The sequence below is a fragment of the Bubalus bubalis genome, chromosome 5 (genome assembly GCF_019923935.1).
Source record: "Bubalus bubalis isolate 160015118507 breed Murrah chromosome 5, NDDB_SH_1, whole genome shotgun sequence".
NCBI classification, from domain to species: Eukaryota; Metazoa; Chordata; class Mammalia; order Artiodactyla; family Bovidae; genus Bubalus; species Bubalus bubalis.
Window position 1 is genome coordinate 1,105,121 of NC_059161.1, and position 25,804 is coordinate 1,130,924.

At 50.5% G+C, this 25,804-nt stretch overlaps 1 protein-coding gene and 1 long non-coding RNA gene across 5 annotated transcripts; one reads left to right on the forward strand and one right to left on the reverse strand.

Moving 5' to 3' along the window:
- Nucleotides 1–723: 723 nt before the first annotated feature.
- KLHL12 (kelch like family member 12) lies at nucleotides 724–24,049 on the reverse strand. 4 transcript variants are annotated; one of them, XM_025285284.3, is made up of 12 exons: nucleotides 23,758–24,049; nucleotides 21,785–22,018; nucleotides 18,236–18,389; nucleotides 17,026–17,243; nucleotides 12,680–12,829; nucleotides 11,652–11,766; nucleotides 5,067–5,173; nucleotides 4,097–4,292; nucleotides 3,510–3,668; nucleotides 3,103–3,201; nucleotides 2,287–2,473; nucleotides 724–2,033 (listed from the first exon to the last, which is right to left on the reverse strand). In XM_025285284.3, exons 2-12 carry the CDS (start codon nucleotides 21,977–21,979, stop codon nucleotides 1,907–1,909), a joined length of 1,707 nt encoding a protein of 568 aa, XP_025141069.1. In that variant the 5' UTR covers nucleotides 21,980–22,018; nucleotides 23,758–24,049; the 3' UTR covers nucleotides 724–1,906. The 4 variants fall into 4 exon arrangements, with proteins under 4 accessions (XP_025141069.1, XP_025141071.1, XP_006078513.1 ...); XM_025285286.3 differs by lacking the exon at nucleotides 23,758–24,049 and adding an exon at nucleotides 23,571–23,725; XM_006078451.4 differs by lacking the exon at nucleotides 23,758–24,049 and adding an exon at nucleotides 23,305–23,545.
- On the forward strand, nucleotides 23,920–24,622 carry LOC102399865. The gene is made up of 2 exons (XR_329294.3): nucleotides 23,920–24,075; nucleotides 24,175–24,622. It is a non-coding gene; the product is annotated as an uncharacterized LOC102399865 (long non-coding RNA).
- Nucleotides 24,623–25,804: the final 1,182 nt, after the last annotated feature.

The following is a 25,804-nucleotide window of genomic DNA, read 5'->3' on the forward strand; positions in this document are numbered from 1 at the left end:
AAACCCAAGGACATTTGATAAAGACAATCCACGGAACAAAGTAAATTGGAAGCACCAGTTAGGAGTAATTCTATCTGGGGAGTCAGAGAAAGCTTTACCTAGGTGACACTCTTCTCAGAACTATTTGGGAAACTGGTCTGAAACTCAGAAGTCAGCAGTGAAGATAGCCTGGGGCCATCGCTCTTCGTCCCCCCTCTCCTGCCTCCCCTCTTCCTCCCCGAGAATGGTCACAAGCTTGGTGTGATCAGCAGGCACAATCCATCTGCTAGGCAAAGGCTGGCAGGCCTCTTTCCTGAGCCCCTTTGGCCCCCCTTCCCTCTGCTCTGGAAATACCAGGATTTTCGCAGTTTTGCAAGCCTTCTGCATAGCTATTTGTGTCACGTGGCACAAAACCCAAGGAAATGGGAAAAGGACTGGGGCGACTAAAACCCTAAAATTCAAGCGGGTAAAAAACTACCCCAAGATTGCCTCCGCTTTGTTCCCTGTGGTTTCCGAGTCATGTCCAAGTGTGAGGGGAGGCCATGAATATGCCACTCAGATAACCTCGTGCTGATGAGTCTCCGGAGACCTCTCAGCTGTCTAACAGAGACACAGCAGAGTTAGTGGCAAACACACAAGGGAACGGGTTGAAGAGACAAGACCTACAGCAGGTCCCTATGCCTTGTCCCCCGAAATGTCTGGAAGATGGTGCTGGTTTGCCACAAACACAGGCATTTGAGACCATTGTTGTTGTTGTTTTAATATTTTCTTAAAAAAATACAAACAAAATGAACTTTAGGTCAATACAACTCAGGGAAAGAGGAAAAAAAGGAATTTCAGAACAAAGGGAAAGCGCATCCTTGTTTAGGTGACCATGTTGTCCCCACACTCCCAATCCTCCGAGCAGGAAGGTCACTGCACAGCACAGGGGAGCCTTGGAAGGAGTTCAGAAGGACAGGCGGTACTGAAACTAACAAATGGATTTCAGTTGTCATTGATTATTCCGTCCTGGGATGAGCAAGATCCAGGCTAAAGGCAGGGAATGGGTGTTCTAATAAGAAAAGACAACATGTACAAAACACAGCAGTAAAAACGACTCCTTAGCACAAGTGTGCCCTTACAAGAACGAGGGGAGTCATCAGGCGGCTGCTACCCCCGCTCCTCCCCTCCCCCTAAACAGTGCGGGGGGCAACAGCGGAGAAAGCAGTCCTTGATTCGGCAGAGGAAAGCCTTCCTGGGATACAGGCGCGGCGGCAGGCAGGGCAATGGTGAAGTCACACGAACTTCGGTCTGGGACCCTTTTCCTGCACTGCTGCTCAGCTAACACGCGCTGGCCCTGCTGCTCCGTGTCTAGGGCCCCTCAGCCTTCCGGTGGTGCAGGCTCCCTCACACCCCACCGCATCCAGCTCCCCTCCTGCACTGGACACCCAGTTCCCCAACTCCTGAGGCCCCCGAGGTTTTGACAGAGCTCTTCCCTCGTTTTCCTCCAGAACTGAACTGTGTTGCCCCTATTACCTGTAGACTAGGAAAGAGATTTGTTCTTGGAAAAGCAAGAGAGTTGGTACCCTTCCAACCATCGAGGCTGGATACTGCCCACACCTTGGAGTTCATATTCACCTTAATTCTTCACAGCACACGAGGCACAACTTAAAGGTATATTCTCTGGAGCGCACACTAAGTTAAAGGTGAGGAACAAGTGCCCCCGCGGCCAGGAAGACAGGAGTCTGGCCGATCATACCCACGCAGGGTGCGGCCTCCGCCCTCGAGTGTCTGCGGCTCACCCTCCTCGGGGACACCCCCAACGCCAGGGCGTGTCAAATAATCGTAATCAGAGCAGCGGCACTGAGCCTGTAATCCCCTCCCCACTCTGAGAAACAGACATTCTGGAAAGGACCCTTGGTTCTCTGCAAACTGTCTCTTTGCCCAGTCACTTCTCTCGGAGAACACACACGCCGGCGTCGCAGCGCTGAGTTCCCATGGAGGTAACGACCTCCCAGCTGTCGATGATGGGGTCGTAGCACTCAATGCTGCTCAGCAGGGAGTTCCCGTCGTAGCTGAGGGTGAAGGGGGCCAGCAGTGAGGGAGAAAGGCGCACCTCCACCGCCCCTGCCCACAGCCCCTCCCCACAGGCCCCCGCCCACCGCCCCTTCCCCACAAGCCTCGCCCCACAAAGCCCCCGCCCAGGCCCCTCCCACACGGCCCCACATTAAGATTGCCATGGGGCCCTCTCTCTGCGGAACCAAACCCTGTCTCCACCACACACGTGCATCAGACCACACGGCCCTGGATGCCAGATTTACCCCTCACCCTGCAATTGCATAAAGTCTCCCCCGAAGCACCGTGGCCCCGACGTAGCACCGCGGGGTGGTCATGCTCGTGACTGTTGTCCAGGAGTCGGTGCGAATGTTGTAGGCTTCCACAGAAGAAAGGTGGGCTGTACCATCGAATCCCCCCACCACATAAATATGGTCATTCAGCAGGGCTACCCCTGCACCTGGGGAGGAAAGGGCACAGCAGATGAAGGCTGCTGAGCTGAGGATCTGAATCCTAGAAACAAAACCCTGACTGACGGCTGGGTGAGCCCGAGTGGCCGAGGGCCAGACAGCCTGGAGGGTCCAGTCCAGCACAGCCGCCCACCTGCACCCTCTTCGCCTGGCTGTCATCTCGCTTTCATTAACTCGGAGCCCAGCCCTAGTCATGAGAAAAGGAGTGGAAAAAAGAGGCAAAGAGAGGAGAGGGGTTGTGATGGGTCTGGAGCATCCGGTACCCGGAGGCTGGGCTCTCTGTTCCTCTACCCCAGCCTGAGGGCTCAGGAAGACCCCCTTGACTCCTGTACGTGCACACTCCCTCAGGCAGCCCGTGTCACTGCACAGAGCTGGGCTGGAGGCTAGGATGCAGGGAGGGACTCGGGTGCAAAAAGATAAGGCAAGGAGGCTTTGCTCTCACACTAACCCAGTGAGAGTCTGGGCTGTGTCTCATGCCGCTGTATTTAGGGGACACAGGCACTAAGGAGAATGGCCCTGACCCACGCTTCCTAGGTTGCCAGTAAGACAGGCCTGCAGCCCCTGCCCAGGCAACGTCTGACAGCTCCACCTCCTGCCCCCAGGACCTGCCTGGTCTTACCAGAGCGCTTGGTGGCCATCGGTGTGACATTAGTCCAGTGTCCTGTATGGGGGTCATACTTCTCAACTGAGTTTAAGATATTCAAGCCGTCATATCCTCCTGAAAGACAGAACGGGAACCATTCCAGAAAGAATGGTCAGTCCTGATGCCCACTCCCGGCCTGCCTTTCTCGAGGGCCTCACTGATGCTCTTAGTTCCAGCTCTCCCTCAAGGGCTCCAGAGAGAAATCTGACAGCACCGTCTTCTGCTCTCACGGAAAGGAGAATCCCAGTGAGTGAAAACTGTATTGGGACAGACCAGGCTTTTAGGGGGAGGAAGTCTATGAGCCAATTCTGGTGAAAGGGACCCCACGCCGAGGCCGCTGCCCTCAGTCGCCCCGCCCCCGCCCCGTCCCAGACCCTGCACACCTAGACAGTAGATGACCCCGCTGGCCACCACGAGGCCGGCACCTTCCCGGGCCGTCTGCATGTCGCCCAGCATGCTCCACTGGTCGATGTTCGGGTCATAGCGCTCCATACTGGTGTGGCGCCTGCTTCCATCAAAGCCCCCAGAGACATAGATCATATCTGCTCAGAATGAAGGAGTCACAGGCTGTTAAGAGACTGAGAGGATTCTAACGACTCCTTCTCTACAAATCTCCCACAACTCTTCCAAATGCCTGGAGGCAAGAACAACTTTTTTTTTTTTAAGGGATAAATCAATTAAGTCTTTCTTAAAGAGGACAGCACAGTTAAGACATGTAAGAACAGAGTAAGATGGAATCTTCGGAAACACTCCCTAGATGGGAGTTTGCAAAACTACCACTGGGGCCAGCTGCCCCCCAGCGCGCTGGGACCCGAGTTACCAGCTCCAGCGTCAGCACTGAGACGCCTGGGAGTGTCCGAAAGCAGAGAGGCGCGACTGACCCCGCCAGCAGCCTCCGTACTTCACAGAGAGCTGTGAACCCCGACCCAGCCGCCCCGAAGCGCACATGCTGCCCCGTGCACCAGCCTACCTCCCAGGCTGGTGGCTCCAGCCAGGCCGCGCCGGACATTCATCGGCGCCACCGAATACCAGACCCCATCCTCGTCTGCCGTGTAGTCCAGACACTCCACGGAGCTGAGGCGGGAGCGGCCGTCGTAGCCGCCAATAACGTAGATCCGGTCGTGAAGGGACACCGAGGCCACATAGCGTCTCTTCCGAGTGATGCTCTAGGATTCGGGGGAGAAGAGGTGCCTTTGCCACTTTAGCCAGGCAGGTCTCAGGCCCCATCTTTGTGGTCCTTCCTGGGTTTCCCTCCACACCTTGCTGCTTCGCCTGAGGTTGTGAAGCCCTCTGAGCAGCGGTTTATCTGCTGCCTGGCCACTGGACGAAAGCCTCTTGCTCATTGATGCTCTTACTGATGAGTGCCTTCTGTACATCTATCTCTAAGGCTTCCGGAGGATCTACCGTCCTTCCCTTACTCAGTATCCGATTCCTTCCCACTCCATAAGCGCTGCGCTAAAGACCAACATCCTTCCGTGAAGCAGGAAGAGACTAGCGCACTGCTCCCTAAGAGCAAGGACCCAACGACCTGAAAGGTCATGAGAAATGACCAAAAGACCCCCACGTCTCTCACAGTTACTGCACTGAAGCAGAAACCCCGAAGGAGACACAGACCCTGTGTCCCACAGACACCAGCTCAGTCCAGCACAGTTGAGCACCGTGCTCAGGTTAACAGGGCAGGGGCAGGCACCCTGCGAACCGCTCGGGCGGCCCGGGGAAGGCGTGGGAATGGCGGCGGCCAGCCGAGTGTAACTGCACACAGGGCCGCAGGTACTCCTGAAGCCGAGTCAGTCAACAACCGACTACTGTAACTGCCTGTTGTCAGGACGCGCTGCTGTGACCAGGCCTCTCCACTCTGAGGGCTGGGCTAATTACCACCCGGAATCAGGGACTGCGGACATTTAAGCTCTTTCCCTGGGCCTGGTTCCATCACAACTTACTGGCAAAAAGCTCCACTCCTGCGTCTTGGGGTCGTACTTCTCCACCACATCGATGGGAGACTGCTGGCTTCCGAAGCCGCCGACCACCAGAAGCACTTCGTTGGCTCCTGAGGACAAGCGAGGAGAGAGGCCGTTTTCCCGCGTTGCCGGCTGACTGCCCACAGGGACGGGGCAGTGCAGACAGCACTAGGCGCCTTGCCCCGCGCAGCCAGGAGGAGCCATCCGAGACGGGAGGCCTCCACAGGGCTGCCCAGCAGCAAACTGCTGCTTCCTGAGAACCCGAATCTCGGCGACACGAGTTTCCAGACAACATTAAAGCCCAGAAGGCACGCCTGAACACGCCGCGCGTGCTCAGTCGTCTCGGGTTCTTCGTGACCCCGTGACTGCAGCCCGTGAGGCTCCTCTGTCCACAGGAGAAGCTTGAACACACCCTACACCTCATAAACCCATCTATACGGTTCCAGCTGAATCCACAACAGGCTCTAAGGGTAGGCTGGAGGAGCTCCCTGCCTTTCTCACCCTGTAAAACTCAAAACGGGAGTTTTTTGTGATGGCAAAGAATGTTCTCCTAACCTTGGCTCCCAAAATTTGAGAGATGTGGCTTAGGAACCAAATAATAAATTTAAAAATCTTTTCCATGACCTTAATTTTTCCAAATTAGCCAACTCCATGACCACATGTCCTGTTAATTCATCAAAACTGCCAGGTAACCGACCATAAGGCTAGACTTTTAAAGGGAGTCTTTTTCTCTACTATCTTACCAAATGAGGCATTTTGATAGCTTCTGTGTCTTCCCCTTTCCCCTAGGGACTTCTCTGGATAATATTCCAATAATATTTCTTTTGAGAAAACTCCCTGTGTGGCTGCTCTACTGTAGAGAAGTTAGCTGGGGCATTTCAGGACATTCAGGAGAGCATTTAGCTGACCTGGACCGGAAAGACCAAACAGAGTACCTTTAAACTGACAGGAAGTACAGACAAGCCCCCAGGCAAGTCACGGCTGCCACGACCGGCAGGGGAACGACACAAACCGCTCGGCAGGAAGCGCCACCATCGCCAGCGGAGAGCCTGCGCCACAAAACTGAAGCTGAATCTTAAATTTTATCAAGACTGATCAAGTCTAGTTTAACCACCAGTTTACAGGAGACACGGGGAACAGAAAACGTGTTAAATGAGACTGCTGGGATGTAGTCAATAAAATCTAGATCATGGGAAATTCAACAAATAAACTGCAAAGGAAAACCAAAGCAGGAGTGAAAAGCCTGTGGATTTTATAGAGACTAAAGAGAGCTATGAACCCAATGCAACATGTGAGCCTTGTCTGGATCCTGACTGGAGCAGCTGAAGTGTTCAAAAACAAAGAAAAATAAATTATGGGAAAACTGCGGAAATGTGAACATGTACTTAAATCTGATGAAGGTAAATAATCGGTTGTATGTTTCATCTTTCAGAGACACACACAAAAGCATAATATAATATGGATGGAATTTTATCCTGTCTGGGATTTGCTTCAGAATACATAGGCTACAGGTCAATAACTGTTGAAACTGGGTGACAGGTATGGGGGAATCCTTTGATTATTCTGCTTTTATATATGTTTTTTATTTTCCTTAATAACCTACACAAAAGCCACGGATTTTAACCTCCTCTTATGAGAGGGCACCTCTCTGTGTACTTGCCAAGTAAAGTAGGTAGGCCCTACTCCCAAGGTGAGCAGTCACTTCCTTTTCGCAAACAAAGCATTTGAACACAGGGTCCTTTCGCAAGACACTAATTTTATGTTTAAGCTCCTCCAAGCTGGGGGGCCAGGGTCTTCCTTGGCAGCGCTTTCTCCCATTTACCACCTTCTCCCCCCAGCAATTCTCTCCCTCTGATGTGCGCATGGGTGGGGAGGCCATGATGACCCCGGAGGGGCAGCTGAGCGAAAACACCCACAGCTGAGGGGTTTCCTATGCTTCACCCAGTAAAGCAAACTCCACCACAGAGTAAAGCAAACTCCACCACAGAGTAAAGCAAACTCCACCACACGGTAAAGCAAACTCCACCGAGTCAAGCTATGATTTGCACACCCAGAGGACCAGCCGACTGGCAGGAAGGCTTTTGGTGCAGGCTCCGGCTGGCCCCGGCTCACAGAGGAGTGCAGACAGGGCGAGCGTGGGGTCGCTCGGCAGCTCAGGGCTCTGAGCACCCGGGTGCCAAGACCACCGGCCCCCGAGCCTCTCTGCCCATTACCGTCCCTGAAAGAGCCTCCATGCTGGAAGCCTGTCTGCCAAGTGAGTGAACTGATTCACTTCCCACTGCAGCTGGAGTTCATGTCAGTGCCAACAGAGCTTTTGATAAGGATAAGAAGGCCAGTGTTTTAACACTGAAAACGTAATTTTAGGCAATACTGATGTCTGTTTAGCCTGTGTAGCTTTTTCTATCACAAAGATGATTTCCTTTTAAAAAGTTTAAAAAGCAAGAGCAGGTATGACTGTCGCCCTTACTTGCATATGACCCGCCCTTTGGCTAAAAAGATAAATAAGTTTTACGTCTTGTGATTATAAAACATGTAATATATAAAGCACATTTTCACTGTTAAAAAGCTTGAAAATAAAAGCATTATGAAAAAACTTTATCTGTAATTCCACAAAGACCCAAAAACAGAAGACTGTCGTCTCCTTCCAGCTCTGTTTCTGAATGTCTATACGGCAGAAGTGGGGCATATCACAGCACAGCCTGTTTCCATTTCATTTTCTCAAGATACTAACAAAAGCCTTTATGATTTAATACTTTAGGCATTTCAGGAGCTGCTAATTGGATTATAAATAATCACATAGAATCCTGTGATAAATGTCCGTGAATATGAGACATTTCCCCGTTTCTTTAACGCAGAAATGAGAGCACTGCCTCGTGAAGAACGTGAACCTTAAAGAATCCTTTGATCTATAAGACAGGTGAAACAAATTACATTCCCACCGACACTTAAAGGTGCCAATCCATTCTACTTTCTGTAGCACTGCCTATTTTCTCTGATACTTCGATAGGCAAGAAATTGTATTTATTGTATTATTTATCACTAATAAGACTTTATTAGCAGTTAGGCTGAACTTCTCCCCTTATATTTAACAGGCCTCCCTGGCTGTGAACCATACACTCAAGTCTCTAGTGTTTTTGTCTTATGTGCTTTTTTTTTTTTTAGTTCTTTACAAAGTACTTTAACCCTTTGCTGTGGCTGGAGTGAATTTATTTTCCTCGCTGACCATGACAATGTGGTACATGATTTTTATTTGATCAAAAACACTGGCCTTTTCAATTTCTTCTGTTGCTTTGTGCCTGGAAGTCTTCCTCCCTCAGAACAATTCCCAAGGGTCTCACTGTCTTTGGACCCTGAACTGGGACCATTATTCCAGCAGTCTGCCTACTGTGAAGGAGAACCGGGGAAACGGCTGAGCAGAAGGAAGCCTGTTAGTTCTCTGCCAACCAATGGGGGCCTGTCAAGCTGGACTTCCACGTTTACGAAGAGGAAAACGTGTCTAAGACACACGACGAGAACTGTGTGTGCAGGCACACTGCTGACACCGAGGCCTCCCAGCAGTGCCTGGTCACCTCTGTTTTTGGGGGAGCACCCATGCCCTGGGGTGCGTTGCTGGAGGGAAGAGCAGACGGGCGGCAGGAACGCCAAGGATGCGTTCGGGACCTGCGTTTCCACCTGCACAGGAAGGAGCCAGTGACGAGGCAGGAGCTGCAATCTGCATTACATCTCTGGTGAGAGTAACAGGTAAGGGTAGTAAGGAAAACAGAACCCCCACGTGTAGGATGTGGCATGCTGTGCTCACTCCTGTGCATTTCACTGCCCTGTGCTGTGTGCAGAAGAGCCATCGTCCTGGTAACTGGCTCAGCAGCCTCCCTGAAGGGGACGGCAGAGCACAGGATGGCCGGCACGGTTCATGCTAAGGTGGAAACACAGAGATGCTAAACTAAGAACCCAGCTGGGAATATTTTCATTATTTCCTTCCTAGGACTTCTGAAAAAAGGACCTCAGCACCATGCGGGCGTGCAGAAATCACATTCTTACCCCTCCAGGGCAGGACAAGAAGTTCTTTGAGCCGCAGAGGTTTTCTGCTGCCTGTTCAAACAAGGGCAGGAGCTGAACTCTGAGCCGCCTCTGGGCTGGTCCCCACGGAGCGTCACTGTAGCGCCCCTTAACGAGCAATTATGAGCTGGCTGGGCGCTTTTGGCTCTACAAAAAGGAAACGTATCTTCTGTGTTGGAAAGAACTCTAATGACTGACTTAACTCCTCTGATGTACAGCTGGTGGTAATCCAGAGGCGCTGAAGGACTTGTCCAGGTTCAGACAGTGAGTTCCTAGAGTCAGTGATGGAGCTGGGAGCAGGAACCAAAGCAAGGAGAATGTCCTGTCTCCGAGCGCCAGCTTCCTGGCACCACCTCACTGGCTCAGCTGGTATTTAGAGAATACTTATGTTATTTTCTGTGTAACCACAAGCGTATGGTAATAACACAGAGGTATGGAAACAAAGCCTTAGTAGTTAATATCCCCCTGCGATCTCACTTTATGAAGGGGTTAGTGCTTATCCTGTATACACACCCTTTTCTGTGCTCAGGTAAACACACACACCCGGAAGAGTCTTGCCGCTTTCTCTCCCCTCACTCAGTGTACACAATTAACTCCGTGAATCTGACTCAACGCCTTTTAAGTTTCCTGACGTTGCATGGTACAGCCGTGCTATAATTCAACCAGCCACTCCCCTTTACTTGGGGTGCAGGTTGTACTCAATTTCCTTCTCGATATCAGCAATTTGTGGTAAACATTCTTATGCCTGTGTCTGGACTCTTACGTGCTTACGTCTATACTGTACACTGCTTCACAGGACACTCCCGAGGTGGGACACAGGGTGTGCACCTCGTCCAGACCTCCGGGTGAAGCACCTTTCGGGCGCCCAGCATTCCCTCTCACAGGGCGCTCTGGGCGCTGCCTGTTTGCTCCCATGCCCCGTTCTACGAGGTCACTGCTCTTTTTCTTGTTGCCACGCAGGGTTCTTTTTATAGTAGAAATACTAACCTTTTGTCGTATGTATCGAGTGTATTTTCTCCCAGTCCACCAGTCCGTGTCTTTGCCTTTTGCCATCAATTAAAAAAACAAAAAAAAAACAAACCTGATGCAGTCAAGTAACCATGAAGGGCTCCAGGTTTTCCTATTTTAGTTAAAAGGGGACAGAGGGAAGGGAGGTTGCTGTCTCATGGATACAGAGCATTAGTTCTGTAAGATGAAAATGGTTCTGGACGTGGGAGCTGTGTGACGGTATTTAACACTGAAATGTATCCAAGATAGTAAGACGATGAATTTTACGTCGTGTGTATTTATCAAAATAGAAAAAAAGGCCACCCAGAATACAAATATTTTCCTATAATTTCTTCTAATATTCTCGTGATTTTTCACACTCAGTCCTTCAATCTTTTTCAAAAATTTTCTTTTTATATTTTTTCCATGTATCTCATGCTGATTATAAATCTCTGTATACAACATGAGACACAAGCCACATTTTGTCATCTCCCAGGGATTAACAGAACGGCATCCCTTTAAAAACAAAACAACAAAAAGCAGTATCTCTGCGTGGTGGAATTACGGATGACTCGTTTACTTTTTTGCTTCTCTTTGTTTCTAAAATTTCTATAGACCTATTAACTCTGCCATTAGAATGAGATAAATCATCACTCTACTTATATCTATGAATGAAAGGCTTAATTATCAACTAATACCCAGCACGCATGAAGCCACAGATAAGAGTAAAAACAGGAAATAACAACAACAAAACACCACCTCATGTACACAGAGTAATTTATAAGCTGCCAAACGCTTAGGCTCCTGGGACAGCGAGCAGGAAGTGAGGGCACACGTGAGCACAGACCGCGCACCAGGTGGAGCGCTAGGCATCTTCCACGCATGGTCTCATCTGGCCTCCTCGTTTCAGAGGCAGAGGCGTCAGCTCAGGCCAGCGGAGGCCAGCCAGCGGCTGCCGGGACCTGAGCCCAGGCCTGTCCACTAAGGTGACAGCCTCCGGAGGCAGCACGCACTCCCTCTCACAGCAACCTGCAAGGCTGGAGCTGTGATGACCCTTGTTTCACAGATTTGGCGATGGACCCCGAGGGGTTAAGTTTCCTGCCAAAGTTCACACCCGCGGTGAGTGGTAATCGTGGGTGGGCACCGCCGTCTGGCTCGGCTCCGGGCCCTCGCCCGCTGCACAGCACCGCCTCCGACCTCCCAGACCCCTGCCTTACCCGCAAGGCTTCCTCCTCACCTCCTCTCCACCCGGAGGAGGGAGGCACAGGGCAGCAGATGATTCACTGACTACACGGCATCTGAGAGAGCTCTAACCCACAGGCCCCAAATACGCTGAAATACAGCTGGGACTTACACTGCCTAACACTTGACATTTGTAAAGTGCTTTCCCCCCCTATCGCCTCTTACCCTCCCAACAGCCACATGAACTAGAAGGGACGATGCCCTTGGTTTCTAGGAACGCAAGGTCAGGGTGGCAGAGGGCCTTGCTCAAGATGATACAGCGCACACGAGACGCCAGCTTACCCAGCCGCGCCCGCGTCCGGGGCCCCTGCATCTGAGTGCGCAGCTCAGGTCTCAGGTGAAACTTCTTGGCTTCGTCAACGAGGTCCCTGCACTGCAAGCTGCAGCGGATGAAAGGCTGCAACAGTGGGAGGAGAGTGAGCGCGGGCCTCAGCAGGGCTGCCGGCAGGGCTGAGGCCGTGGGCTTCCGGAAATGAGTTTAAAAAGGTTTGTTTTGAATAGACGTCACATGGTTCAAAGGTAGGTGAGGGGACGTGAATGGACCATAGGAAGACGTTACACAAACGAGACCGAGTTTGAGAGATGACACTAAGCAGCTGGCAAGCCCCCGATGCCAACGACTGGAAAGGCGTGTCTGTGATGAACTTTCAGAGATGGGCTGGGCCAGCCTCACCCACGCTTTACAGATTGGTGGTCTCCAGGGTGGTCCCGGTGGCCCATGGAGAAAGTCAGGAAACGCCCCACAGGGAACTGAGGCTGAAGAAATGCTTGTAAACAAACACGACAGGAGCCACGCTGACATGAAACACATCACACTGCTTTCAAGCTGACCTTTCCAGAGTCAAAAATAGAGAGACTTGACAAGGAAAGTGTCTTTTCCAAGGCAATTTGAAACGAATTTTTTTTGTTTTGCTCTTTTTTGCCTTGCATTTTTTAAAATTTATTTTTAATTGAAAGATAATTGCTTTACATGAATCAGTCATAGGTTTACCTATGTCCCCTCTCATGGAACAAATTTTTTTTTGGAATAATTTTTTTAAATGGAGAAAGGGACAAAATTTATCATCCAGTACTGCTATGCAAAATAATGAGGGGCTTGCAAAACAAAAAGACAACAAAGAGCAAAATTAAATGAAGCCACAGATTCTCGTTTTTGCTGGGAGCCCGACTTGCCCGGCGACCGCCTAACAGACCCTGCACTGTGCACGTCCCGGGCAGACCGGGACAGGCTCCGGGGGTGCTCTGCCTCTAGGAAACCAGTTCTGGGTGCAGGACGTGAAGCTGCAGAGACGCCCGTCCCGGCGACTCACCTCAGTGTCTATGACGTCTGTGATGTATCGGGGGGTCAGCAGGGGCATCCGGACATACTGCAGCAGGCCCGGCAAGGACCCCTCCCGCTCCTCCTTGGCGTGCTTCACCCAGCTGATCACAGCCTCGAAGACCGGCTCTTCAGAATCCACCTGCAGGCGCGGGACACGTTGTGGGGGAGCTCTGGAGCCATCTTCCGTTCCCCTCCCCCCAGTCACTCCCATCTCCCAGAAACAGCCAGGCTCTTGGGGAAACGATCGTTTCAGACACAACTTGCTAAGATCATGAGAAGAGTTATAGTCAGATTGGGTGAAAAACATCTAAGAGAGAGGGTACCTAGTAGACCATCAGTCACAAATCAGCTTTTAATTCAGAATTTTCTCCATTCCTAAATTTTTTCTGGTCATTTCTGAAACTTTAGTAGGCAAAAGGGGAACCTGCTGCCCTATTCAAAACTGGCTCTCAGGACACATTTATTCACAGGTGCTGTTTAAGGAGGTCCAGCCTTGCTCCCCAACTCCTCAGCCAGGCCTGTGAGCAGGAACTTCCCTTAAAACAATGCAAGGAATGCAGAGTCTGCAAAGCATCATCAATGAGCACCTGAGCGACCACGCTGCACGGTGCCGTGCAATCTGAGATGATACACATAATTAATCTTTTGGGGAACTGAGGTCTGAGCTACATGTGACAGGCGGGATATGAAACCTTGTCCCTGGACGAGCACTCGGTACAGTGAGCACCGGGACTCACAAGACCGACACCCGAGGACCAGGCCCCGGAGTCCGCCTGTCCTGAGGTCCTCTCAGAGTGTGGCAGCGCCCAGAGAGAGGAGCCATTCTGGGGACTTCTGCCAAGAACTGAAAGGACAGAAAATGCTTCCGAACGTTCATTCATTTGACGGATTTACCAAACACCTACTAAGTGCCAGGAACTGTTCTGGAGGAACAAATCAGACATGAACCTTCCTCTTAAAGTGGGGAGATAACTTAAGTCAGAAAAACAAACAATCCCACTTTGTTATTATGTATCAAACAGGAAAAGTCCAGGGGCTGGAGACAGACTGACTTGAACTTGAGATTTCTTTACGCAGACTGACGGGACAGGGAAGGCCTTCCTGTAGGAGCCGTAGGTTTCCACCTGGCGGAGGGGTAGCAGTTAGCCTTGGCAGATAGGAAGCGCCTGGAGAAGCCCTACAACCACACTGTCCAAAACTGCAGGCACGAGCCCCATGTGCTCTGACGTCTACATCAATTCACGTGAAGCTAAAACTAAACATCCCGCTTCAGGAATCCCCTGGCGGTCCAATAGTTGGGACGGTGCTTCAGCTGCTGGGAGCTGGTTCGATCCCTGGTCTGGGAACTGGGATCCTGCAAGCTGCGCGGTGCAGCTAGGGAAAACAAACTCAGCTTCTCAGTCCCACGGGCCGCACTTCACAAGTGCTCAAGGCCACCAGTGCTTGGGGTCAGTGAACTGGCCAGCACCGACACAGGGCCTTCCCATCTTCACAGAACGTTCTACTGGACAGCCTGGGAAATGACAGAGCCTGGTGTGGCGGGATGAGCGAGGGAGGCGACGGAAAAGGTCAAGCTGGAGAAGCAAACCCTGACCCAGAAGACTGCATTTTCCTCCAAACTGTGAAAAGGTGTCTAGCAGGTAAGTGACAGGACCACACTGATGTTTCGTAAAGTTACTCTGGCGACCACGGAGGATGGTTTAGAAGGGCTGCGTGCTGGGAGCCCAGACGGGCTACCCTGGGCCCAACAGGCAGAAGGCGGCGAGGCGGAGACGATAGCAGAGCTGACAGGCTTCGCACACTGAGCGTACAGGGGCTCAGGTGAGCCCAGGCTGCCGAGGGACCAGGAGCAGGGGAGGGTGCAGAAGAGTGGCCGTGATTTTTAATTGAACTTCGGCTTTGGCAAGGACGACAGGCTCAGAGTTCTGAACAGCTGAGTGCTGGACTCTGACACGTTCTAGGTTTCAATGAGATACATCCATTGAAAATGGGCTTTTTCCATCCTAAGCAGAGATCCTTGACCTTACTAAAGACAGAGTAAACAAGCATCGCAGAGAAACAGCTAAACCGAGAGAAGCCCCCAACATTAATGCTTCACCACAGAGAAAATTTCTCCGCAATAAATTTTCACAGAGAATTCTTTTATGTATCAGCCGACATTAGAACAGCCCTACGTACTGAGTACAACTATTTTCTGCATTTTATGGGAGAGGAATCTGAAGGTGAGTGGTTAGGAATACATGCCCCACAGCCAAAACCGAACTCCAGAGTGACTCTGAAGCCCATGTTGTTTTACGCAGCGTGACACCCTGCCTCCGCTGTCTCAGGTGCTATTGTTTTACATGGTCCAGAGGAGGCGTGAGTTAGCAACAGGGTCAGACATCTGGCCTGTGCTTCTGGCTGGCACGTGAAAGAGAAAAAAATGTCATTTGCTGAAAAAAGCAAAGGCCATTCCTGCCAGATACGTGAGGAAGATGGCACAGAAGAGTCAGCCCTGGCTTCTGAAGAGGCTAGCTCACTGCCCTCTCCGCTCCAGCCAGCTTTATTCACGGTCTCCACTGCCCTCGAACGAGGGCTCCCTGATCTGGTCACGCAGGAACAAACTAGGGGCGGCCAGCTCCCTGCCCTGTGGTCGCCAGAACGGTCGGGAGGTGAGGGCGGCCGAGTCCTGCCCCTCGAGCCAAGTGTGGGTGATGACTCATCTCGGAAACTGGAGACGGTTCTGAGAATTAATAACACTTTAAAATGCCAAGAATGGTACCGTGAGAATGGAAACCCCAGGGTACAAGGCTTTTGGTCCATCTTGTCCATAACCGGATCCCCAGCCCAGAACTGCTCTGGGCACACAGGAAGAACTCAATAAATACTTGATAAATGAGCCAGGAGTTAGTTACTTTGTGAGTGTTCGCAGTGAAGCTTACATCTGCGGGGCCCCTTCTACCACCAGTCTGGCGTCCCGTGCGAGGACCCAGCTCCCCCACGCGTGAGCACAGGCGAGAACAGGTCACAGACACTCGGCCCCGAAGTCCTTACAGGAGCAGCGTCCTAGGCAGACGTGAAGCACATGTGAACCGGGTCAGAAACAAGGGTGTGGACGTGCCCCAGTCAAGTTCCCTCAGAAAAGTCACCTGGCAGAGGCGCCAACACAAAGTCGGGTGAACGCTGACAAGAGATATACTGAAGACTTGCTGTTCCATGAAAATCCCAGTTTAACAAAATAAATCAGCTTACTGAATATGCTTACTAAATATATTACAGACTTTCTTTAAGTAACAAATTCCTTTTCTAGCATTTAAAGGATTAAACTTTCCTTCCAATATATTAATACCTCTTGTTTATACTGAGGTGCCATGAACTTCTGGGATCCAGTCATCTACAGTCATTTTTCATTGTTATCTGAGGACAGTGAAAGAGAGAGAGAGGAAGTCTCAGCTTCCCTAGAGGATCCTCCCTGAGGATCGCTGTCTCCTCAGCCGGGGAAGCAAAGCCCCAGAAGGACTCCTCCCTGAGAACGAGGCTCTGCTGGGTGCTTCCAGAAGCTAACGGGAGAGCTGGGCCGCCAAGGTGGCTGCTGGCCTCAGCAACACGATGGCCCTGCTGCGCACACTCGGGGTCCCGTTTAGCTACAGACCTATACCAGCCCCCAAGCTCCTCCCTGTGGGGCGGTGTCCCTGGGCGCGGGGCGCAGGCCGGCGGGACCGCCGCCCAACTCAGCCAGCAGAGCCTGCCACGCCCAGAGGTGCCGACCACTGCGTCCTGCTTGCGGTCTCCAGCCTTCTGTTCGGTCCTCCTGATCCACCTCCTCTACCATCTCATCTAGACCCGGAAGCTTCCTCTTCTTTCTTCTTCCTTACTCTGAACAGGCTCGTGATTCTCCCGACACTCTGTCAGCACTTGCGTCTTTTCATTTGTCTCCACTACAACACTGTGAATCCCCTGAAAACAAGACTGTGCCTTGCTCACTCTCAGCTCCCCAGCACCCAGGGCGTGAGTGCTGCACAGGAGACATTCTCAGTGCATGTTTCAAAAGAAGTTGAAGGCGTAACAAGAGACGTATCCTAAAAAAATCTACTTAACTTCCCATTTCTGCTTATTCCATACTGTTTAATAGTGACTCTTAACCACTGGGACCACAGATTTCATTGAGGAAGAAGTGAACTCCCTCCCATAAACATGCAAATACATTTGGCATATAACTTCAGGGACACGTGCTCAAACCTTAGCGCTAATGTGGACACCTGACCAAAAGCCCGGCTACAGAAGCACAGCAGCTCCATCTTGCCTTTTGGTCTTTGGCCCAGTCCTGAAGAGAGCGGATGCCAAGCAGGTAGGTACCTGAATCTCATCGCACTTGATGAGCTTTTCCACCTCTCCTTGGCTGAGAAGAATGAACTCTTCATGCTGCACCACTTCAGGAAAATGCTTCTGGCTAAAAACCTCAGCTGCTTGCATCAGGTCAACACAGTTGTGAGTCTCAGCAAAGTCCCGGATGCCCAGGCAGTTGGACGGGTCCAGCTGGCTTTCCAAGAACTCGCAGCAGGCTTGCTTCACGCCTAGACAGACACAGACAGGGGTCCTGAGGACGCTTGGTGGGGGACAGGCCTCAGTCCCTGGGTCACAACCTCTCCGAGTGGGATCAGAGGGACCCTGGCTCAATGCCTAAGAATCAGTTTAGAAATGTCATTCTTTGGGAATGCAAATCCTGTTTCTGTCTTACGTGCTCTGCAGCCTTCAGCAAGGCCTTTATAGATGTGTGCTGCAGCCTTAAAGCAAGTGCAGCAGGAGGAACTGTGTTCATGGACACCGCCAGAGTTACAGACGCGCCTGTAAAACTCCTGGGCGCCACGCTACAGAACCAACTGTCACTGAGCACAACGCACCTAATCCCTACTCCACACAAGGACTTACTGAAAGATGCCAAAGAAGGACAGACAGGAGGGGCTGGTAACACTGTCCCATTTCTCTAAGTGAAAAGCTCCGAGTGTAGCCTTCGTTCAGAGCTGGGCACTAATGCAAAGGCCTCGCACTCCTTCGGTCGTGTTCTAAAGGCTGAAGCTAACAGAAGCAGATCCAGAGGTCAGCGCAGGTCGGCACCTGGGAGGGGCACCATCGCCAGAGCTGTGGAAACCTTCCACTTTCACTTCTGTGGGCCAACTTCAATGTTTAATAGATCATTTTTATGGTTCAGAAGGTTAAAGGGCCCCTGTGAGTGGTCCCCCAGCCTCCTCACCCACCCGGGGAACCTGCTGTAGCGCCCCTCCATGGAGGCCATGACTTGTAACTGTGTCTCATGCCCCCCACAGGACGGCTGTGCACACAGACGGAAGGAAAGGCCTCTACTAGCCCCTCCTGCATGTTTTTACAAACAGAAAGCACGTGCTCTCTTTACTAAAGAGCCAGAGATGAACACCTGGAGGCTCCTCTACACTGCGACGAAACCTCAGCTTCTCAGCCATGGGCATTAGCCCAGAGGCCCGTGGTGCCCCCAACTTCCACGACCTGGAACGCTGCGGGCCGCTGTGGGCACACGCCTCCGCAGCCGTACCTTTCAGCTGGAGCAGGCAGGCTGCGGGCAGCAGCTCCTGGACGTTCTCCACAGTCACGTGCACGGTCTCCGTGTACACAAAGTCCAGCAGGATTTCCATGGTCGAGGCGGTTAAACCCTGAATATCTACGTACGGTTTCCCCTTCTCTGAGAGCTGAAAGTGAAAAGGGCATGAGATCACGGCGGTTGCAATTCCACGAGGTTAAGGCAGAGGCTCACATCCAAGCACGTGAAGGGATCTAACAATATTAACTGCATACACGTCTTTAACAAAAAAAGGTCGTCTATTTTGATTTGTGCAAAGCAAATACAGCATATATTTGCAGACTTTCAAATGGGGGAGCTATATGCAACCCAAGAGCACACAGAGGTGACACCTTCTGAGAATATCAATTTTACTTGTAAATAATTTAATATGCTGCTCTCGTATTAAAACAAACGCAGACATGGAATAGAACCAAAAGTTCCATGAGCATGCCACTAGCGTCCATGGGCTTTTCAGATGAAACATGAACTTCGCTGAGTTCCGGCTGCAGACCCTCCAGAATGAGCCAGCACTGCCCACCTGTCCTGCGACTGCACGCTGGCCACCTTGAGGGCGTTCCACTGCAGCACTGAAGACAGCTGGATTGTTTGATACTTCCTCCAATACTGGGTTGATTCTCTTTGGGGATTACTGAATTACTGGTGGTACATTCAGTCTAGACTATATCGTTGGGGCTATGAGTATAGTTGAGGCCAGATAAGCATAGAAAATGGTTTGTCTAAGTAGGACAGTAACTATCTGAAAACTGGTTACCTTATGGAAGTTTTACTAGATCTTAGTTTAGACATTTCAATTACTGACAAAACTCCAGTGTACGTCCATTATAAACTAAACATCTTTATCAACTTTGATTCCGTCATCAGTCCAGAATAATCATCAAAATGTATTCTCTAACAAAGCCAAGAATAAAATAAATCCCCCAAAGCAAAAAATGTCACCAATACATTATTTTGGAAAAACATTTTACTAACTGTAAGTATTTATGAACAGAAATATATAAGTACATTCATGTCAGGAGTTTCTTAGTCAGTAACCTACATTCCCATTAGCCAAATAGCTTAAATACGTAGATGAGTTTACTATCTAAGAACTTACAGCAACTGCAGTATCTCACATGAACACTCGCTTTACAGGTTTTCAGAGTGCCTCTCACTTATTATTTCGTCTGATGGTCACAGCAGCCTGGTAAGGCAATTAGGTCTGATGTCACGGCCATTTAACACACAAAGGGTCTGAGCTTCAGAGAAACAGCACGACTTAACCTAGGTCTTCACTATTAATAACAAGAGACAGATTGAAGCCAGGCCTCCTGCCTCACCCTGTGCTATTTCAGTGGCACCGCATTTATGGAGAAATTTAGAGCTGGAAGAGAATGAAGACTCCACCAAGTTTAATCATTCTGTTCTACAGACAACCTAATGAGGTTAGATGGTCGATAGAGTTCACACAGAATTTCTAAGAGAACTGAACCTAAAATCCAGGTCTCTGGACCCTCCTGTTTAAATCATTTAGTGTTAAAAACAAATTCAAGGGTATAGAGACCAGTCTGGAGATTCTTAAAAGACTAGAAATAAGAGTCCCACATGATTCAGAAACACTGCTCCTGAGCATATTTCCAGAAAAGACGAAACCTTTAATTTGAAAACACACATGCACTCCAGCGCTCACAGCAGCACTGCCTAGAACAGCCAGGACAGGAAGCAGCCTGGACGCCCATCAGCGGGCGAGCGAAGACGCAGTGCATGCGTGGGGGACACACGCACACGGGGAACACCACTCAGTCATGAAGTCATAAAAATAATGCCATCTGCAGCAACATGGAAGGACCTAGAGGTTATCACACTAAGTTAGGTAAGTCAGGCAGAGTGAGACAGATGCGGGACAAAGTGAAATTAAGAGGAACGAAATTCCAATTCCACAATAAATGAGTCCCAGGGATGAAATGCACAGGGTGGGGAGTCAGTCAGTAATACTGAAATAACTCTGAAGAGGGACAGATGGTAACTAGACTGTGATCATCTTATGTTGTATCGGATTACTACGCTGTGCACCTCAAACGCAGTACTGCAGGTCAGTTACACTTCAGTTGAGAAAGACGCGAACCATTCACCATTTTCTTGCCTGATGTCAGTTCTTAAAGGAAGACTACAAAATCCTGGTGAGAAAAAAATGAAAAGGGAGTTCTTTTCAGATGTGCAGAGAAAGAGTGAAGCCAGGACGCACACCGTGTGACGAGTCCTCCGTGCTTCCTGCTGGCAGTCGGGCGACACTGTCCTCGCCCAGTTGAACACCAGCACTCTGGTGCTCACCGGCAGACACTGTGGGGGGCAGTACAGGACCGCATCTGCAAGGTCACCTCGCACAGGGTCCACTGGGGCAAATGTCAGGCTTCCACATTGTCCCTGCCAGCCACGGGCTGAGCACTGGCTCAGCATCACATACGACTCTGGCTTTACGATGCAAACATCAAAGTTAGAATCAAGTTAAGTTGCTGGAGAAGGGAATGGCAAACCAAGTTAACTTAGGATTAAATCCTCTCTACCACTCACAAGCTGTAAGGCATTTCGTACCTGAGACCTTACTTCCTCATGTGTAGAGTGAGATGGCAGCAGCCGTGCCTGGGGTGAGTGGGACAGGCCATCGTCTAACACAGCATCTGGCCCCAGCCGGCGACTGTCGTCATCACGACATGATCACCGTGACGACGTCTGTCAGGCTTATGTACAAGTACAGACAGATGACATAATCAAGACAATTTATTTAAAATAAAAAATCAGACTTGCTGTCCTCTGCTAGCTCTCCGCGTCCCTCGTGGCTCAGCAGCTCCTCCACACGCTGGGTGTCTTGCCAGGCAACCACTGCGGCAGCCTGTTTCCTAACACTGTGTGAGCGCCACCTTTTTTCTTGCCAGGCCAGCCTGTCCCTAATTCCCTGGTTAAGGGCTTGTGCTCCCAAGTTGGCATCTTTCTGGCGATGTTTCGTGTGCCCACACAGCCAGGCACCAGTCCTCTGCCACCCACCTGCGGCTGCACTAACGCTCCCCTGGGAGAAGAAAGACTACTGCTCTTCCCATGCGCTGCAGGAAGGAGTGGGATGAGGATGGACTCTCGCTCCTCTTTGCTTCCCTCCTCCTTCTTCCCCTGTATTCTTTAAAATGTTAAACTTTAGAAGAAAGAAAATAGGAAAACAAATAAAACACTGCTAAGGAAAACCCAGTAGCTGACACCTGCGTTTGCGGCACGTTGGACATCGCTCTAAGCACGTCACCTGGAAGCTTCTCAGGTAACTGTCACAAGAACCACGAGACTGTCCTACTGCTACTCCTCATTCTGAAATGAGAAAACTAACGCGCAAACGGCAGATGTTATCCAGAGTCTGCCACTGAACACCAGACTACAGAGATTCACAATTATATAGAACTTCCACTGTTTCATCAGTGAAATGAGATGCCCATGAGGTGACGTGTGTGGGCTCCACTTGTGAGGAGACGGTTCGCCACGTACCTCACTGGTGAACATGGCGCAGAAGTAATCACTGCAGGCAGCCAGCACGATCCGGTGGGCGGGGAAGTCCTTCTGCTCCACTCTCAGCGTCACATCACAGAGGGTGTTGCTCTTCCTGAGGGAGTTCATGGAGTTGAGGATGGATTTAGCATGAGTATTTGTCATTATGTCTTTGGGAGCCATAATGCCTCTCATCAAGCAATATGGAGAGAGAATGAAAGGGATCCTTGGATTCTGTAAGTACAAGAAACAAAACCAATGAGCATATGTGAAAGCCTGGGGACACTAACATATTCAGTTAGCTTTACAAATGAAGGCGGCGCCATCAGACTCAAACATCCACAAGCAGAGCACACTCCCTTCCTGGCATTACCAACACAAGCCAGCCACTAATCCCCCTGAGCAAATCTCCTCTCTCCTCCCTCTGAATTCCCCTTGTCATGGAGTGCCCAAACCACCGGACAGGATTGTCATCAACACTCTGCTGTAAGTAGAAAGAAACTATTCCTTTCTCACCTATCTTCACAAGGCTGCTCTCTCTCATGGTAAAAATCAGAAGATACAATTTCTTAAAGGTGTGATGTCACTATTTTTAATACCGAAAGGAAATTAAGTAGCTGAATATTTATAGAGGGTGGGGACCCAGTTATATATATATATTTTCTCTCCTAGCAAGTGTATAATAAATGTTCATTAACAGAATGCAAGAAAGGAACTGTGCCTTCAACCTAGAGCAAAAGGCCAGTATCAGTGACAATAAACTTTTTCTAAAGAAGCACCCAATTATTTATGATGACTTCCAACTATATTTGGATTTCTTCTTAAAATGAAACTTCAAACGAGGACCCAATGCATGCCTGCATGCTAAGTCACTCCAGTCGTGTCCAACACTTTGTGACCTTATGGACTGTAACCCGCCATGATCCTCTACCCATGGGGATTCTCCAGGCAAGAATACTGGAGTGGGATGCCACTATCCCTCTCCAGAGGATCCAACACCTACACTGAATAATGGAGACCATGCAAGCTTAAGCTACTGAAGTTCTACAGAAAGGTCTCCCTACTCTAATTAATAGTATACATTCATCAATATTAACAAATTAATATTTGTAGTAATTCTTCTATACTACGAGAGAATTACTGGGATAGAAAACCTATCAAAACTCTACTACTAATTTTATGGCCACAGCCAGTCATTTGTAAAGTTCACTTGTACGCATAAATTAAATGAACTCAACAACAGGCTACACGTTAAAAAATTAATAGAAGTAATTTCTTGATTTTTGACAAGCTTCAGTTATTATTTTATTTTTGTTTGCTTCAAGGACAATTTCTGGGGAATGAAATTGGAAGGTTACTAAGAGTCTGTCTTATGTGGAATCCAAAATTTTCTGTAAGGATCCAAGAAAATTAAATCAAACTATGTTTTCCAAAAATCCACAACTCACAACCATAGTTGTATACGAAAAGGGAAAACGAGACCCTAAATCCTCATCTGCTCCTGTTTATAGGTAGCGTACTCTTCTTTAAGCGCTCCAATCACTCTACAGGATCCATTTTACAGAAAAGGAGGTGGTTCATGCAGGCATAAGATGATCTCCAGAAAGACTTTCCTTCCGTCAACTTCGTTTCAACTCTGGAGACTGAGAAAGGCCCGCACGGACGCCGCTATACGGCGAGGACCTTGGGGCGGCGGGTCGGAGCCGGCTCTGCCAGTCAGACAGACACGGCCCCACGTGCGGCTGCCCCCTCCCGGGGTCCCCGGCCGCGCTCCGCCCCAGGGCACCTGGTCCGGGGCCCCCTCGAGCTCCCCGCTGGAGGGGCCGCCTCCCGGCGGGCGACAACAGCGGCGGCGCCCCGCTCCCCGACAGCCTCCAGACGGAGGTCGCGGCGCTCGACGCCTGGAGGCCCCCGCCTGCCCTGAGGGGACGACGGCGGGTGAGGGCGCCGGATGCCGCCCCCGGCCCACTCACCTGCGCTCCGGCCCGCCGAGCGGGCGCGGAGCGAGCGGGCGGCCCGGGAGGTGCCCAAGCGCCGCCGCCCGGACCCGGAGGCTCCGGCGCCGCGCCCGCGGCCGCGCGCCGTGATGACGTCACGTCTGCCCGCGTCACGTGCGAGACCGCTGTCACGTGACCGCGGGCGCCGCGGACGGGCGTAGGCGGAGCGGGTGGACGCCGCGCGCAGGGTCGCGGGCCCCGGCACGTGTGCGGCCCGCGGCAAAGACTCCCTGAGACCACGCACCCTGGGGCCTCAAGGCGCGGCGACTCGAGAGGAGTGCGGAGGTTTCCAAGGTAGGGAGCTGGCCGCAGGGCGCGTTTCACCTGACGCGTTCAGGCGCACTCTCACGTCGAGAACACCCACCGAGGCGCCCCGTTTCCTCCCGTCCATAGTCCGCAGTGGCCTTTTCGGGCCGACCATCGCTGTGATGAGAATCCCGAAGCCCCGCGACCACGGACCTCGGCGTTCTCTGCGTCACAGTCGGGCCTGTGGCCACCGCCGCGCGGTTCTCTGCTGCTTGCCCTCCGAGACAGTTACGTGGAAGGGGCGTGCGGCCCTGGAAGCGGGACTCCGCCAGGGAGACTACGAAGGACCTTAGACGTCCCGGGGGTCCTCAGGGCCCTGTCCGCTTCTGCTGCCTTTCACAGTTGCTGGGTGCTGAGCGTTCTGCTAGAAATTTTGCTTCTGATTGGTTTTGGCGCACTTATCTCAGCGCCTGCGAAGGGAATGAGGCCCTTGACGCTGTGCCTGTGAAGGTTCACGCCAGTTGTGCTTGAGTGTACCGTTTTCCTCTGCGGTGCCTTTGATTATTCAGGGATAATAAAACTATGGCCAAACGGGTAGCAGTCTAATAGTCTAATTTTGTGTAGTGTTTCCATCTCTCATGTAGTATCTCTGATCTAAAATTCTCTTGATTTCCATATTTCTGAGCGCAGGATTGATACAGGTTTTATTGGGGGCATTTTGTAAAAGTTCACCGGAATGATGAATGCAGATATCCTTTAACAGCGATTTTTGGGGTGTATCTACCCTCTGTATATTCTCACACACATGAAAAAGGATGTGTGTTCAAGGTGGTTTGTGGATTGGATTGGGGACTGTTTCAGTGACGTGTGGTGCGTCTATACAATTCAATACCACAAAGTTGTGAACAGTGTGTGTTCTTTGCCATTAGTTGTGTAGAAGGGTTGGGAAAGATATAGTCATATTTGCCAGTATTTGTATAAAAATTGCAATTGGAAAGATACAAAGTACAGTAGCAACAGAAATTTCTTTGGAGAGAGGAACTGGTTGTCTGGGAGACAGGGTGGGAGAGATTTTCTCCTCTACATATTTATGTGCCTTTTAAATTTTAGTCATGTGGACTTAATGTATGTATAATTTAAAAATAATCCCTTGTCTTCTGGGTGCAGAATAGTATTTAGATGCTTTAATGATATTGCCTAATTCCTGGTTGCAAAACTAAGAGTTTTTCCAAATATGAGAAAGTACTGAATAAAAGAGGCTTTGGTTTAGAAAAAGTCCTCTCCTTTTCCAGAGAAGTAAAAGATGGAGAAACTGCCAGCAAGAAAGCCAACACACCAAGGGGACTAGTCAGGCTTCTCCTGTTTTTTTTCAAGGGTACAGCCCTAACATGTTTTGAGTCAAGTCACAGGGACACCATCCTCATGTGAGAATATTTCTAAACTTTGGATATCTGATTTGGTACCCTGCAGCGCAAACTGATTCTAAGTTCTTAGGTCCATTGCTGGAGGGCTGTGTCTGGATGAGGTGAGTGGATCAGTCAGGTTCCACACATCGCCTGCCTTTGTGTTTGGACTCCTGGGATGACTCTGGTGTTGACAGCTACTGAAGGGTTCCAGTCAGTAAGGGAAACATGGGTGTGCTGTGCAGCTCTACTACATCAAGTACATCGAATGTGCTCAAATCTTGAAACCAGTTAGGCAGAGTGCACTGCATTTTTGTGCCATCAGAGCATGGCAGACAGGAGAATGTGCCTCATAATTATGGAATGTAATCACA

Excerpts from the sequence above, each read along its gene's own strand:
- KLHL12 (XM_006078450.4), bottom strand. Across the intron at positions 17,244-18,235 it reads CTGCCTGCTCCAGCTGAAAG|GCGTGAAGCAAGCCTGCTGC; the intron begins GTACGGCTGCGG and ends GTGTCTGTCTAG. Across the intron at positions 2,034-2,286 it reads AGACTTTATGCAATTGCAGG|CTACGACGGGAACTCCCTGC; the intron begins GTGAGGGGTAAA and ends CTTCACCCTCAG.